General features: G+C 41.5%; 1 protein-coding gene across 3 annotated transcripts; it reads right to left on the reverse strand.

Annotated features, from left to right (window-relative positions):
• Positions 1-12158: 12158 nt before the first annotated feature.
• LOC141646835 (putative tetraacyldisaccharide 4'-kinase, mitochondrial) lies at positions 12159-16838 on the reverse strand. 3 transcript variants are annotated; one of them, XM_074454803.1, is made up of 9 exons: positions 16591-16838; positions 16324-16447; positions 15320-15547; positions 14902-15051; positions 14587-14796; positions 14409-14468; positions 14081-14161; positions 12884-13082; positions 12469-12555 (listed from the first exon to the last, which is right to left on the reverse strand). In XM_074454803.1, exons 1-8 carry the CDS (start codon positions 16761-16763, stop codon positions 12906-12908), a joined length of 1203 nt encoding a protein of 400 aa, XP_074310904.1. In that variant the 5' UTR covers positions 16764-16838; the 3' UTR covers positions 12469-12555; positions 12884-12905. The 3 variants fall into 3 exon arrangements, with proteins under 3 accessions (XP_074310905.1, XP_074310904.1, XP_074310906.1); XM_074454804.1 differs by having other exon boundaries at positions 12159-13082; XM_074454805.1 differs by lacking the exon at positions 16324-16447 and having other exon boundaries at positions 16591-16725.
• Between the last annotated feature and the right edge of the window lie 561 nt (positions 16839-17399).

Raw genomic sequence — 17399 nt, forward strand, 5'->3', positions numbered from 1 at the left:
TACCTAATAAAAGCATATCCAGCTTCGCCGACCTAGCCAATGCCTTCAACCACCAGTTCGCCAGCAGCAGGAAGCCGGAGAAGCAGACCAGTGACCTCTACCGGATAGTGCAAGGGTTTGAGGAATCTACCCGTGATTACTTGAACCGGTTCAACAAGGAGAAGGTGTCAATTCCGAGGTGCGATATAGCAACCGCTATACAAGCCTTCCGCCGAGGACTGCACCAAGATTCACATCTATACAAGGACCTAACCATGCATCCATGCACTACCTTTGAGGAGGTGCAATCAAAGGCAATTGCTGTCATGAGGCTGGAAGAAGACTCTGCACCTGTAAGAGGCACTTACGATTCAGACCCAGTATCCAGGAAAGCTCCAGTAGAGAAAAAGAGTGAAAGACCCAAACCCTACAACAGGAGCGTGAATAAAGTATCTGGAAATTCTGAAGGAAAGAGCGAAGCAAATCTGCCTCCGAAAGTAAGTGAGTATGGTTTTACCACCAATCTTGCATGACTATTCAAAGCCTTGAATGAGCTGGGACGCAGAGTCAGATGGCCAAAACTTCCAGAAGAAAACCCCAGCAGCAGGGACACAGGCAAGAAGTGCGAGTTCCACGGCAGCAACACCCACAACACCGATGAATGCCACTCCCTCAGAAAGGAAGTCAAATTCCACTATGACCAAGGAAACCTGGATCATCTCCTACCCAGAAGGCCAGAAACACCACCAGAGTAAACTCAGCAGATCAGGTTCTGCCCTCCCCTCCTCCTCATTGCACTAAAACTGTGAGTGTTATTACAGGTGGATCGGAGTTGTGTGGGCTGACCTATTCAGCAGCTAAGAGACATGCAACCAGAACTAAAGGAGACAGACCAGAAAACTCCTGCAGGATTAACCACCAGAATCTGCCGTCAGTCACCTTTGACGAAACAGACGCGGGATTTGCTCCAGAACAGCACCACGATGCCCTAATCATCACACTTCCCATAGGAAATTGCAAGGTGAAGAAAATCCTGGTGGATACCGGAAGCTCTGTCAACTTGATCATGATGGAGACGCTCAAAGGAATGGGATTCACCGAGAAAGATCTAGCAAAGAAGGCAATTCCTTTGGTTGGTTTCAGCGGCGAAACAAAGCACTCCCTAGGAGAAATCATCATCCCAACCTACGCCGGGGGTGTAAACAAACAGGTAAGGTATCTGGTTATTGATGGACCCTCTACTTACAATTCCTTGGCAGGCCCTGGATCCACGAGATGAAAGCAATTCCTTCAACGTACCACCAATGCCTGAAGTTCCCAACACCTTGGGGGGTGTAAGAGATACGTGGGGACCAGGAAGAAGCTAAGGATTGCTACAAGGTGGCTCTGAAGTCAACGACCGGTTCGCCCGCATAGCAATTACAGAGCCAGCGCATCCAAGACGAGTACATCGAGCCTCCGCAGGCAGAGCTGGACGAAGTCATCTTGGACGCGCTGCATCCAGAACGAACTGTTCTCATTGGATCTGAATGTATAGGTAAAATTCACGAAAAACTTGTTCGGTTATTGAGAACTAACATAGACTGCTTTGCTTGGTCACATGATGATATGATAGGGATAGACCCAAGTGTGATAACTCACAAGCTAAGTGTGGATCCAAGCTATAAACCTGTGCAGCAGAAAAGAAGAAAATTTGCTTCTGAAAGGAACCGGGTCATAAACAAAGAGGTAGATAACCTGCTTGCTGCAGGAAAAATTCGAGAGGTAAAATATCCAGAATGGTTATCTAATGTGGTGGTGGTTCCAAAGAAGAATGGCAAGTGGAGGGTCTGCGTCGATTTCACGGATTTAAATAAAGCTTGCCCAAAGGATCTATTTCCACTACCACACATAGATGCCATGGTGGATGTCACTGCAGGGCACGAGATGCTGACATTTATGGATGCCTGGAGCGGATATAACCAGATAAAGATGCACCCTAGTGACCAGGAAAAGACGGCATTCAGATCTGAGAGAGGTATCTATTGTTATAATGTCATGCCTTTTGGACTGAAAAATGCAGGATCTACCTATCAGAGGCTGGTCAACATGATGTTTAAAGAGCAAATAGGCCAAACTTTGGAAGTATACATAGAAGATATGGTCGTCAAATCGAAGCAGGCTTCACAGCACCACCAGCACCTGGCAGAAACTTTCAATACCCTCAGAAAGTACCAAATGGAGCTGAACCCTACGAAGTGTACCTTTGGAGTATCCAGTGGAAAATTTCTGGGGTACATGGCGACCCAGAGGGGGATAGAGGCCAGCACCAAACAAATCAAAGCAATTCTGCAGCTGGAGTCACCACAGAAACCGAAAGACGTCCAGCGCCTGACTGGAAGAGTGGCAGCCTTGAACAGATTCATATCCAGATCCTCGGACAGATGCAGGCTATTTTACGATGTACTCAGAAAAAGCCAAAGATTTGAGTGGACGAATGATCACGAGAAAACATTTCAGGAGCTGAAGCGTTATCTCAAAGACTCACCACCTCTCCCGACGAAGCGAGCGCCGAAGAACCACTGTTCTCGTATCATCGATCCACGAAGCGGCATCGATCGGTGCGGATACTAGTACGAGAGCAGGAAGGGTCACAACATCCAGTATATTACATCAGTAAGTCTTTGCTGCCAGCAGAGACCAGGTACACGTCACTAGAAAAACTTGTCTTTGCACTAGTTACTGCATCCCATAAATTGCGTCCTTACTTCGAGTCTTATACAATTTCTGTGATAACTAATTATCCTCTTAAAACTATCATGAGAAAACCAGAATTATCAGGAAGAATGGCTAAATGGTTCGTGCACTTGAGTGGTTACAATTTGAAGTTTGAACCCCGTACGGCCATAAAGTCCCAGGCTCTGGCAGACTTTGTGTCTGACTTCTGCCCAGCACTCCAGACCCAGGCCGAACAGGACATTCTGAATCTGGAAGAAAGTAAAGAGGAACAAGTATGGGAGCTACATGTGGACGGAGCCTCCAACGCAAAAGGAGCAGGAGTAGGACTGGTCCTCAAATCACCCCAGGGAGATCTCATAGTGCAGGCCGTACGATGTGAATTCAAAGCCACAAACAACGAAGCAGAATATGAGGCACTGATCCTGGGTCTGAAGCTGGCCCTGGATCTGAAAATCAGACACCTTCAGGTTTGCAGTGATTCTAAGCTTATAGTTAACCATGTTAATGATTGCTATGAAGCCAGGGATCCCAGGATGATGGCATATCTAGACGTAGCAAAGGAGCTGAAAAGCAGATTTGCCACGTTCAACATCAAGCAAATCCCCAGGGACCAGAATGCAGAAGCAGACGCACTAGCCACCCTGGGGGCAACCTTCAAGGCAGGAACTATCTCCACAATACCAATTGTCCACGTGTTGGAGCCAGTAACACTAAAATCTCAGCAGGAAGCAGAAATGGTGTGCAGCACCAGCAATGAAGAAAATACTCCAGACTAGAGGAAACCATACATAGACTGACTGCAAAACGATATCTTGCCAGCAGATAAAAAGGAGGTAAGGAGCTTCAGAATGAGATCATCCAGATTCATACTAATCGATGATGTTTTATTCAGGAAATCCCTCGCTGGACCCTACCTCGGATGCCTGGATCGGGAAGAATCTCAGGCTGTATTGCATGCTCTCCACAGTGGAGAATGTGGAAACCATGCAAGGGGCAGGAGCCTGTCCAACAAGGCACTGAGGCAGGGATACTTCTGGCCCACAATGCGCAAAGATGCCATGGAATTCGCAAAAAGATGTGACGCTTGTCAGAGGCACGCCCACGTTAGACACCAGCCAGCAGAGCCTCTGCACCAGGTTATCTCACCATGGCCCTTCATGAAGTGGGGAATGGACATAGTGGGGCCACTGCCCAGAGCACCAGGAAACAAAGTCTATATGCTCGCCATGACGGACTACTTCTCAAAATGGATAGAAGCAGAGTCATTCTCCCAGGTTACAGAAACCAGGTGATATCTTTCATTAAACGCAATATCATATGCAGGTTTGGCATTCCATCTGAGATTATATGTGATAATGGGTCCCAATTCATTGGAAATAAGACAGAAACTTTTTGTGCTAGGTGGAATATCTCGTTGCAGAAATCTACTCCCAGGAATCCCCAATCCAACGGGCAAGCTGAATCCAGCAATAAGATTATCATTGAAAACTTGAAAAAGAAAATAGAGGAGATTGGGGGCAAGTGGGCAGAAGAGCTACCTCTAGTTCTCTGGGCTGACAAAACCACACCAAAGGTTGCAACGGGGCAAACTCCCTTCAGCCTGGTGTTCGGAGACGATCATCCCATCCGGTTAGGGTCCCAACCCACAGATATGGATGCATAACAGAAGATCGGAACCAGGTGGAAATGGCAAGCAGTCTGGACACGATAGATGAACTCAGAACCAGCGACCAGATCAGGATGGCTTCTTACCGACAGACTGTGGCTAGAAGTTATAACAAGAATGTAAAGGTAAGAACCCTGCAGGTGGGAGATCTGGTCCTGAGGAAAGTCTTCCAGAATACCAAGAACCAGCAAGTAGGAAAATTCGCCTACAACTGGGAGGGGCCATACCAAGTAGAGAGCGCAGTTGGAAATGGAGCTTACCGTCTCATGACTTTGGAAGGGCAAATGGTTCCCAGATCCTGGAATATCACCCACTTGAAAAAGTATTTCACATAAGTCACCAGCATGGTCAAACAACTAGGTACCCAGCCTAGCAGATACAGCTCAGCCAGGTTCTAGATATTGCCTTACATATTTTCTGGCCCTGAATATTTTTCTGTCTCTAAGTATTTTTATGTCTCCAAATATTTTTCTGGCTCTAAAATATTTTCCTACTTCTAAAGTATTTTTCTATTCCTAAATATTTTTCTGGATCTGATTATCCTCTGATTCTGAATGTTTTTCTGGTTCTAAACGTTATTTCTGAATTCAACATTTCTGGTTCTAAAACAGCCTTGTTCGCATTTTAATTCTAACAAATTTTAAGTTATAAAACTACTTTTAATGTTTTAAGCATAGAACTTCTTCTACTTTTTCAAATAAGCCAAGCGAATAAAATGCAAACTAATCTGGCATAGCCTGTATTTATTACAGAAGGCGTGTGTCCGTGGCTAAGCACGTACAACCGGGACAACTAGCCTCCCGCGATGCATTAGCACCCACGCAAGCTTGGCTCCTCTGGACAAGTGGGCATACTAGACCCCTTAGCCAGCAATCTAACAGCGATGGCCAAACAAACGACGTGCATGCACAAATCAAAGCACCAGAAACGGTACGACATAAAGAAATATCCACTAGAAAATACTTAAGTTGCAAAAGCAAAATACGTCTGGCACCAGAACCAGACCAAAATACATAAACTGTTCAAAATAAAATGTTTTGCCCCGCAGGGCCAGAAACTAACCAAACATAGCAAAAGTCTTGCAGATGCACAGAGAAAAGCTAATCTATATTGATATGCTCCACAGCTTCAGAAGCAGCCGCCTGAGTGTCAGGAGCAGGAGAATTCACCTCTCCCTCAGCATCCGGACCATCAGCGGAAGCAGCGCCAGGCTCCACTAAGCCAGCCAGCACATCCAGATTCAGACCGTCAGGGAAAGCAGTAGCAAGCTTTTCCTCTTCAGCTCCTAAGTCCCAAGCCGAATGCTCTCCCTTCTGGAATGACTTTATACACTTGATCTTCGTTTCCAAAGCAGCATAGGACAGAGCATTCACCAAAGTCTCTTTCAACTCCTGCACATCAGAAGCCTTCTCTTCCTGGATCTAGGCAACACGAGCCTCCGCGTCAGAAGCACGTTTCTCAGCATCTGAAGCACGTTTCTCCACCTCAGAAATACGTCCCTCAGCTTCTGAGGCACGCTTTCAAAGATCAACGCCTTCCTTTCAAAGATCGCGACCATCTTTTCAAAGATCGCGACCTTCTTCTCAACACCAGAAATCCGCCCTTCATGGCGAAAAGATCGCTCCGAAACTCGCTTCGAGCGCCTCCTCCAAAGAAAAACTCGGGACCGTCCCGATCAACCTGAATCTTAAGCCTACCCTCATTGGCTTCTTTCGCCAGCTTCTGAAATTTGGCATTTTCTGCTTCCAGAAGAGGAACTTTCCTCCTCAGAAACAAGGACATCTGAAAAGACTGCCAAACCAGAACGAAGTGTCAAAAAAAAAATGAGATTATTTTTGAGACAGTCAACATGTGTTACCTCAAAAGAATGCTCCGCTGCACGATCCACCAGATCACGCAAAGCCCTTGTCCCCAGTGCAGACTCGGGGCGGAAACAAAGAATCGATCCATCAGGCCCAGTTTACGCTCGATTTGGCCTTGTCAAAATCGTCTAGAAGTGTAAGGACAATAGCCCCGGAGCGAAGCGATTTGGAACCGAGGGCCCCGAAGCGAGGATAGCCCCAGAAGCAGGGGTAGCTCCAGAAGCAGGGATGGCTTCAGACGTTGGGATCGTACCAGAAGCAGACGTGGCTGGGACAGAAGCAGGGATAGGTTTGGGAACCGGAGAATCCCCAGAAGCAGATAACCCATGCCAAGGTAGCGGAGGCCTCACAGCTAGAGGTGTGGCTTCAATAGGAGTCGGCTCCTTAGCCCGGCTCACAAAGAAGATATCTTCTCTTGGGACGAGGTCCGAACCGAGGGGGGGTAGACTTTCTTTTCTCGGCGGGCTTGGGGGCAACCGCGACTTGCTCCTTTACTTTCGAGCCAAAACATCGTCCAAATAAATTCTAGATTTTGCGAGCCTGGCAAGAAAGATCAAGTCGAACCAGATATATAAAATATCCGAGAAAGAACCTAGTCAAAAAGGAAGAACAACGCACTAGTCGACATTGAATCGTTTTCCTCGGAGCCTATTTTCTTCACCACAAAGAGAATCCTGAACCGTTGGGGAAAGTCCTATTCTCTGGAGGTGGACTGAATAACTTGGAAAGAGATGCGGTTTTATCAGGGGACAAAGGCAAGGGGCACAAATCTGCACAAAAAACCAAGTAAGGAAATATAAGCATCAAAGAAAAATACACAGGAATAAGGGCATGCAAATACCGTTTCTTTGATCGCGACACCTTGACAATGTAGTCGAGGGAGCGGAAGCGTGTCAATTTTCACGAAAATGAAGCGGGAAAACCACTTGCTGTCATCAGGCTTCACGGGGAAGATAATGCAATTCTTTTCCCCGTCTCGAACCCGAATGGTCACTTGACCCCGACTGAGGGACCTGACCGAAAACAAGTGTGCAAGGTCCGGGAGACCAATCCCATAACCGAAACGGTTATTCATAGCATCAATCGCAAGCAAGGTCCGCCAAGTATATGGAGCCACTTGGCAAATAGCCAAGTGATTCAATTTCAGAAACTCTTGAATCAGAGGAGGAAAAGGAAACCTCAAACCCAGACGGAAAGCATATTCATATAGACATATCCACCCCACCCTCACAGAGTCGGCTTTTTGGCCCGGGGTTGGAATGTGAAACACCACATCATCGGAGAAACCAAACGTTTCCCTGATATGAGCAAGATCCTCCGGGGTAAAATCGGAGTCACATGAGTGCTTGGCGGAGAGTACACCGCCAGAAGGGAAGAGATCAGGTGGCATCACCGGATCCGAAGCCGAGGTCGAAGAAGCAGATTTTTGTGACATTGTATGCAAAGAAAGAAAAAGAAAGCAAAGCAAGGAGATGAAATACCTGTAGCGGCCGGAAAGGAGGAAGTATTGAGAAGATTAATGGAGAAAAGTAGAGAGAGGGGGAGTAATAATGAGGAGGGATAGGAAAAGAGAGGGGATACCGAGGAATTTATTAAAGAGGGAGGTTGAGGAGTTATGGTGAGGAGAGAGTTCTTGGGGAAGTGGGAAAGTGGCGGCAGTTTGTCTCAAGTGGGGAGTTGTAATCATCAGGTATAACTGCCCAGTTTTGTCAGTTCTCCGCATCGCAAACAGAAATTCCCGCCTAAAAATATTTGAGACGGAAATTTGGGGGCAATTGTTAGGGATAAAAAATACATTTTATCATACATGACGTGGCAAGGAATTAGTGGCGGATGGAAAAAGGATAAGATCGCTTAGGTGGCGAATTATGGGCCGTGAGATTAAAAGAGGAACAAACACAAATTGGGGAAGTGTAAAACACATGTATAAGAAGGATTGTTGGGCTGGGTCAATAACAAACTCCTATTCTTATGAAGTTGACCCAAAGTCCAGGAGCAGAAATAGGAAAGAAGATTCTTGGACTCTCTATCTCTTGTTCGGCAGCTATAAAAGCAGTGGAGGAGCAACACAAAGGGGGCATTCACCAGTATCATCAAGCAACACTTTATTCTAAAAATTCATCTACGATTGGCGATAATTCTCTAGCAACACTTCACTTGTATTTCCTTACTTGTTCACGAAATCTCGATTATAGTGCAAAAATTGGCGGGATTCCGACTCCCCCCGCGGTTGTTCCCACACCGGGTTTTCCGCGTCACCAAAAATCCTTCGTGTCCTTCTCTTCGTTTATCTTTATTTCATCGTTCCTATCGTTTGCATTTTAAATGTAATTGGCATTTAGGATACTCACTATCACTCACATAACTAATTCATAATCGGTAAATTTTTACCAAAACAATTTTGATCGAAGATCAGGATTACTGTGGGAGTAGTGGCCATTTTACGGTGGTGGTTTGGTTAACGGTGGTATAAAGGTAGTTGATAACAGCGGTAATTGACGGTGTTAATGAATAAGAGAGGAAATTAGATAACACATTGAAAAAAATGGGATGGGAAATGGGAGGGGCAATTTTTAATAATAAATAATATATCATGAATATTTAATTAACACCGAAAAAAGCATTTTTTTTAAAGTTATGCAAAATAATCGTACCTAGTGGGTCTAAAATCACATAAAAATATAAAATGTTAATGGTATTGCATTTCCAGTTCCACCATTAGCACCTACACCAGATTGAACATTTGCATAAATAATAATAAATTAGCAACTACAAAATCAGCATTAGCACCAAATTCAGCTGTTGCACCATGTCGAGTCGTTTCAAGATGCGCCATTTTCCATTGCTACGGGTGCAACAAATGCGCTGTCAGTTGCAACATTACTAGACGATGCGGAAGACTAGCATCGCGGCGATTGCACCATTAACAGATATCTCGCAAGGCGAAGAACTCTGATCAAGCGGTTGCACCATTAATGACGCTACTGAAGCACCTACATCGCGGTTGCAACATTACCAGGCGATGCGGAAAGACTAGCACCGCGGCGGTTGCACCATTAACAGATATCGCAGTAAAACTGCCGTGAGATCGCCGTTGCGTGACGGTACCTTTAGCGGTTGCACCATTAACAGATGCTACTGCAGCAGCCGCACTGGCGGTTGCAACATTACCAGACGATGTAGCAGCACTAGCACTGGTCGTTGCACCATTAACAGATACTTCAGAAGCAGCTGCACTGGCGGTTGCACCATTAACAGATGCTACTGCAGCAGCCACACCATTCCCAGATACAAACAAAGATCGGCAAAGATCGGCATCGCGGATTTTAAATGATATCAAATATCTCGACCGGCGATTGATGCTACAAAGAAAGACTGAATCTGCGCTTTTTCCCGAATCTGACGACAAAGACCAACAACGGCGGCAGTGCAACTTCTATAGATTCTACAACAACAACAACATCACCCTGTACTGCTGGTTCAAAAACCTCAGTACTAAGACTACTAACAGTTGCACCAGTACCAACACCGACATCAAAAACTATTTTCTCGTCTTCAATTAATCTCGTGTCAGTCGCTAGTTTCCTAGCATTAGTAGTTACAGAAATTATCAATGCAGTAACAAGAAAACCAAACAAAAACTTGTCACTAATTGAAGTCATTTTCGGAGTTAGTTAAGATTTCGCTTAATTTGATGATTTATGAATGAGACCTGAAACTCTTAATAAAGACCGAAATTTATATAATGATAGTTCGATTACGGTTCGATTAGGACAGTTCAGACAGGATTAAATGCAGATTAATGCAAGTTTGTACAAGAATTAGACACCAACTAGTCTTTCATTAGCAAAATACACTACTTACCCACCAACTGGTCTTAGAAGAACTAGTTAGAATTTAGTTAGTTAGTGTTAATTTGTTAATTAAGTTCAAAATCGGATTTGTTTGAACTTCGGATCAAATAAGAATACTTGTGTAAGACGTTTTACATTAATGTAGATATCGTACTTATTAATAAGTACTCAAGTATTTTTTTTTGGGTATATAATAGTCGGTTTTGGTTTTACAGTGAGATATTATAAAACAAGTAAACAACCTTACACACGACCTTTTGAATAAATTTTAATAATTTTAATTTATAATATCATCGTATAGTTTGATCTTTTAACTGACTCGATCTTTTGTCTAGGAAACTTTTACCCTCGTTAATATTGTACCATCTTTTTTTTATATATATATAAGCCCAAATTGTTGATTACACCCTAATATGTTACAAAACTTGAAAATTACCCCCTAATAACTTTTTTTTTAAAACTTACCCCCTAATATGTCTTTTTTTCTTCAATATCAACACTTTTAGTTTTTTCCGGTAAGAGAAGGGTTTTTTGGTTCGATATGCCCTTGCCTTATATCCGGTCCCTATTCAAACTTAATCCTAATTTAACCATTGTTTTTACCCGACACTTTCACTATTCATCACCAAGGCTTTCACCGTTCATCTTCAATTTATTCTTCCAGGGTCCTTGTTCGTCCAAGAGGTTAGCCGCTTCACTTCTTTACCACAATAGCCTAATTTGGGTCTTTCAAATTTATTGTTGTACAAGCAATCAGAAGGGGAAGACATTGTTGGGTAAACTTAATATAGAAGGATGAGAAGGGAGAGAGAGAAGAAGAAGAAGAACAGAGAAATAGAAAATAAAAAGGATGAATGGTAAAGAGTGAATTGGGATACATAATAGAAGGGTATAATAGTCAAGTAACATCTCTTTTGAATGAGAATAGAAATGTTCACCGTAGAGTTTGTGGCCAGGAATCTAGTTACAGTGTTGATATTGAAGAAAAAAAGACATATTAGGGGATAAGTTTTAAAAAAAAAATTATTAGGGGGTAATTTTCAAGTTTTGTAACATATTAGGGTGTAATCAACAATTTGGGCTATATATAATAAGAAGCGTAAAGACATGGCAGAGCCAGGATTTATAGTCGCTAGCGGAAGGGGGATATTTTCAATGGCGGCGAACGAGTAATAACTTAACGAAGCTTCAAATTGCATAGCTGTATGCTATTGGAACCCTTGGATTTATGTTGTTTGTTTAGATGTCATTTTCTCATTCAATTTGATGCTAATTACATAATAAAAAACCAAATTATATGATAGAGACTTGTAATGCAGAATGTAATTATTTTTTATTTTCGATATTTTTTTTTTTTTTTTTTTTAGTGTAACAACTAACAATTCAATAATACCCTAATGGATGAGTATTATTGTCATGCCAATAAAGATGTTAATGAGACGGGTAAATGAACATACATATCATTTTTTTTTTTAATAATGTGAGCTTTAACTCATCTGAAATTCCCGCAAAATAAAAGAACAAAATTATAGAATAAACAATTGAATAGGATGGAAGGAGTAAGGAATCGTTTTAGTGCAGGAAATTGTCTTAAACCTCGAATATTTAATGAGACGGGTAAATAAACATACATAACATTTTCGGTTTTTAACTTGTTAATTATGTGCTTTAAGTTTTTAAATCATCTAAAATTCCTTCATAAAAGAAAAAATTAAGAATAAACAAATGAACAAGACAGAAGAAGTAATATATAAAGAATTGCCGAGTACCAAAATCGAGTACAAACACCTCGTTGTCAAATGACAAAAGAGATGTAAAATGATCGAACAATAAATTATGGTAAGACGGTTAAATTGAAATGTCCACCATCGACAGTTCGACAAAAGTCAAAATGTCGAATATTTTGTTGTGTCAACTTCAACTAAATTGACGTAATCAATCATCTTACGCGGCCTTCTTATATTTGACTCGCATTTTCGTTCAATTCCACGTTAAACACGATTAATATTAAAAAAAAAAAAAAAAAAAAAAAAAAAAAAAAAAAAAAAAAAAAAAAAAAAAAAAAGTGTTATTTGTAAATGGTCAAACTTCTATATGTTATAAGACGTGAGTTCTTACGCAAAAGAAATCAGAATGTTCATAATCTAGCGTAGTTAACAAAGATATTTAAAGGGAAAAACCGGGGGAGGGAGACGACTAGACGAACGACATGGCCTCGTTCATTAATCTTTTTAGCTGTTTCTCGGAACCACCAAGCTCCAACAAGTATGTCTGCAAGGGAGATGTTTGTACTTTGAGGGATAGAACAAGTTCTGGGAAAAGGGAAAAGGTTAGTCTTTTATCATCGCTTTCCCGTCTCTCGTGGCGCAAAGTTTAAGCAACAGGTTTAAGGCCGGTCAACCTTGTGCTAGGTCATCCGGGTTCATCTAGCAACTCTAGCATCACGCCTTCGGTAGGAGATGAATTGGTGGAAATCCTGGGTTGAATATCGTTGGATAAGCGGATTTTATAACAATTTGTATGTAGTTGAAATAATAGTATTATTACCTGCATCCCAGATTTATTGTCCGTATATGACTTTGATTGCCAAAGATGTCAACTTTGACTTATTTTCTCCGAATATATATAGACACAGAAAGTAAAATTTATCATGTTCATACTTTTATAGTACTCTGTATATGATTCATCAAAACAACTTTTTTGTGTTATTTTTAGAAAGTTGCAACTATTGTACATAGCGCGAAAATATCGGTCAAAGTTGACATTGATTGACCATTGAAGAATTAAGTTGAAGGGGAGAATACCTATTGCCATCTGGTAGAAAGTTTAAAAACTTGTAACTTGAGCAGGCGTCTCCGGATTTCGATCCAAAAGTTGCTTTAACAGCTTTTTGAAACCTTTTTCCGAGCTGTGATTATGACTGACTAATTGAAGTTTAGAGCAGAGCACAAGGACCTCGAACGGATGTAACTGCAGGAGTGCTTTCCGATCGCGTTCATAGTCCTGTTTACATAGATTTTAAATGTAATATAATTGCAATTACCAGTTAACATGAATATTTGGCAATTAGAGAAGGATTTACGCAAGGTGAGGAGCGCAAGCCAGAAATTCTACTGAACGTCTACTATGAAGTATGATGCACAGAGGTGTCTCTGTCAATTCCGCAGTTGACATCAAACTGAACCGTCACATTTTGGCATATATATGCCGCAAAAAAAAAAAAAAAAAAAAAAAAAAAAAAAGGAGAGAGAGGGTACAATAAATCAACAGCTACATTTCCCTTACGCGCAAAGGCTTCCCGCCAGTGGTAACATGGCAGGGTAAGGGGGTCTATCTATTCTGCCTCATCCCGTATGAGGAGAAATAAAACAGAAACGAGTCTTAGATGACTCTTCGGGGAATTGTCCCGGATTTTGCACCAATCTAGCGACTAATACGGAGTACTTCACAACAAACTTTTGTGAGTCATTTAATTTACTTCATATTAGAAGGCCAAAGAATAGTGAATCTTCATATAACAAGGCCAATTTCTCCAGGGTTCTCGCTTACCGTGTTAAAGGGTGGAGGGTGGCCTGATGTAAAAAAGCCCTACCCTATGTTTGAAAACATGGAGAGACGCTTTGAAAAATCCAAAATTGAAATTGTGTCGAGGATTATATCACCCAGCTTCTACTCGACAATACCAAAAGGTCAGCCACTATCATAACCCAATTCGTTTTTCCGTCATGTTCAAAAGCCAAACAATAGTGAGTCTCTGACTCCATTAGAAGGAAGCATTTCAAAAGGGTATAACAACAACAACATCAGAGCCTTAATCCCAAAATCAATGATTTGGGGTCGGCTGACATGAATCATCCTTTAGAACCGTCCATAGGTGAACGCACACCTCAAAAAAGGGTACATAATAAAGAAAACAGAATTCCTTTGCCCCCTGAGCATAGCTAAATAGATTAACACATTAAGACAAAACGCAACGTTTAATGGGCCATCTATCGACCAACCTTTTCAGTTGTAACAATGACAGGTCTGGAGCCAAATTGATTCTGCAATTCTTCGAGTCTACATTTCATCTCACAGATATCCTGAATTAGTTGAAATATCAGATGTAAAGTTATTCTTGTTTAATAAACAAAAACGCGCAAAAATGATTTCCAAAAAACGATGCATAAACAGCATAAATTCCACCACTGCCAGTCTGCCAGATCCAAGGGATGACAAAGATAAGTTCAGCCTTACCAGCAAGGCCGCAAACTGCAAAGCAGCAGCAGCAGAACTCTTTATCAAGCTCAAATAAGCACTACATAAAAGATGATGAGGAAAAATGTGTACCTTAATATTAAACTGGTGATGATCACTGAAATGGAGCTGATCAATATGCAATGGTCCTAGCTGCAAAAGAGACGGTAGTGACAAATTGACAATATACGACTGATCAATACGGAGTACAAGAGAAGAAACAAATAAATAAAAATACATGATGAGCAGATCCAGTAGCAAAACAAAATACCTTCTTAAGACACTTAATGAAAGCACTTGGGGAACCAATAGCAGAGACACAAAGAAGGACCATGTGTTCAACAACTGACAGGGGTATTTTGGCACGATTATCATGAACGGCGAGGAAGTGTGACGGTAACATCCGACTGAAGAAAACAGGAAGACCTTTCTTTATCTCTTGAATCCTAAGTTTAAGATCATCAAGATTTTCTTTTGAAACCTAGAAATTTATCATGCAAACTTGTTCAACACTTCAACTTGAATATAATGCAGCTATGAACCATAGACAAAGTACATGCCGACTACTGTAGATTAGTCAACATACCAGATCTGCATGATGGATCACTACAATATCTGCTCGACGAAGAGCTGACAATGGTTGCCTCAGAGGTCCAAGAGGAACTAACTGGTTATTTCCCCAAGGTGTCAAGCCATTGACCATCACAATGTCCAAATCACGTGCCAAGCTTATGTGCTGTCTGCCACATAACACTCTGTTAGACACCAAATCTAAGGGGGCGATATATTTTGGATGGTAGTCGTAATATATACATATAAATGTCTTTTGTGAGATGCTACAATTAAATCACATATAATATGACTACTAAGCACTAGCAGAATATGGAGGAACTACGAAGAGAAATATCCCATCGGAAAGATGTGCTGATCAGACGCTCTCATATAAATTTATGTGCCTATATGTGCAATAATAATACTCAAAAGATGATCGAAAAGATCACTACCTGCATTCCATCATCTAGGATGATAGCAGAAATTTTGTCTGAAGTAATTTCAACTTTCTTTTCAGACAGAAGATTCTCCAAAGAACCATTGGTGCGTGAATCCGTATAACTATATCTCTCAAGAAACCAAGAAGCAGTCATAGCTCTATTTGCACCAACACCAACCTTTGCAAATGTTCCCACAAGATGCCTTTCAAGCATTCTCACTTCATCCCCTCCAGCATATCCCTATGGAAATATAGATCGACCAAATTAACAATAAGGTTGCGCACACTTGAACCTTCCCCACACTTTATATCTAAATCAACATTACCCCGGTGCCTCAAAGGCTACCGTCTGCTACTCCACTAGAAAGTAAACACTTTATCTTCATTTCATCATCTTCCAAACCCAAAAAGATCAAATCTTTGGCTCAGTTATAAACAAAAATCACAAACACACACCCCATTTGCATAACAAACAAAAAATACAAAACTAATGCAAACTAGAGAAATTTTCCAATCTCAATGAATCAAAGACTCGTTATTCTTTGGTTCTGGATTATGACGGAATAGAGCAAAATGGCTCACTAAACTAGTTGTGAATTTGTGATTCTTTCTATTGTGAAGTAACACTCATTCAATTCAATGCAGCTCTCAACGCAATTTAAATCTTAGGTCATTCTGAAACCGCCTTTTTGTGTTACTAACACAAGGGTACTTGAGGGAGCTGTTGAGGCACTCGGATATTTCTAATTTCCAATGAATCAATGCAAAGACTCGTTATTCTTTGGTTCTGGATTATGATGGAATAAAGCAAAATGGCTCTCACTAAACTAGTTGCGATTCTTTCTATTGTAAAGCAACACTTGTTCAATGCACCTCTCAACGCAATTTTAATCTTAGGTCATTATGAAACCGCCTCTTTGTGTTACTAGCACAAGGGAATTCACTGGAGCTATTGAGGCACTCGGATAATGTTGTCGTAATCGTAATACAAACTAGAGAAAGAAGTAAAGAGATTACCCTAGAAAGAATAAGAGGACAAATCCCAGAATTAGAAAACCATAGAGAAAGAAACTCAACCATAGGAGTCTTCCCATTTCCTCCCCATGTCAAATTCCCAACACTAATCACCGGAACTGGCAACCTTTAAACACAAACCCACATAAACAAAGTCAATAAAACCCGATTGAATATCTCGTAAAGACGGTCAATTTAAAACTTCAAATACCCATGATTTATTTGTACAAAAAAAAAGCAGAAAACCATCAAATTTAAGCAAATATATACCTGTGTTGGTGAAAAATACCAAGGGAATAAAGATGATGGCGAATACATAGAGAAAGAGAGTAGAAAGAAGAAGATAAGGAGAGAAGAGGGATAAGAGAACGATGAAGTATAGAAAGTTTGGAGAAATTGTGAGAGTAAGCGATTTCACTCACTACTTTCTTCATTTTTTCCATACTTTTGATGTCTTTGAATTTGAATAGCAAATGTTTTAGAGGGGAGAATAGGAACTTGGAAGTAGGAAGTGGCTAAAACGGCTAGAGGGTAAAACTCGGCTCGCGAGTCGGATAGCACGGCCATTAGGCCATGTTCTTTTAGACTTAATTTCAGGTTATAGATCAGTTCAGCTCTTCTCTTTAATTTAGACAGTTTCAGTCAAAAAGAACAGAGTCAGAGCCTTAGTCATGCTGGGCACCATAATGTTCTCGTGGCGGAAAATACACGTGTATGATGGTAAATGGGCGTATGGCTTATGAACGACGACGTGCCAAGTTACCGATTTATTAATTCTGCATTCAATGGATCGATTAGGATTAAGATTGAGTCAGACTAACCGAGCCCCCTTGTCCGATTTTTACTCAATGGTTGTTCAATCATTCACATGTAGGTTAAACGACTACCCGGCCAAATGCATTCATACTTGGGTTGGCGAGTTGTTTTATTGGCGTTATGCCTGATTTTCAGTCTAGGTCATCAAGCGAAGTCGGTTCTGATTACAAATTTGTCAGTAGCTTGGTACTGAACTGAATATGTCGAAGGCAACAAGGGTTAAGTCGAAACAGCACATGAGCGGACAATGCAGAAGAAACCTG

This window comes from Silene latifolia, chromosome 3 (assembly GCF_048544455.1).
Source record: "Silene latifolia isolate original U9 population chromosome 3, ASM4854445v1, whole genome shotgun sequence".
Taxonomy (NCBI): domain Eukaryota; kingdom Viridiplantae; phylum Streptophyta; class Magnoliopsida; order Caryophyllales; family Caryophyllaceae; genus Silene; species Silene latifolia.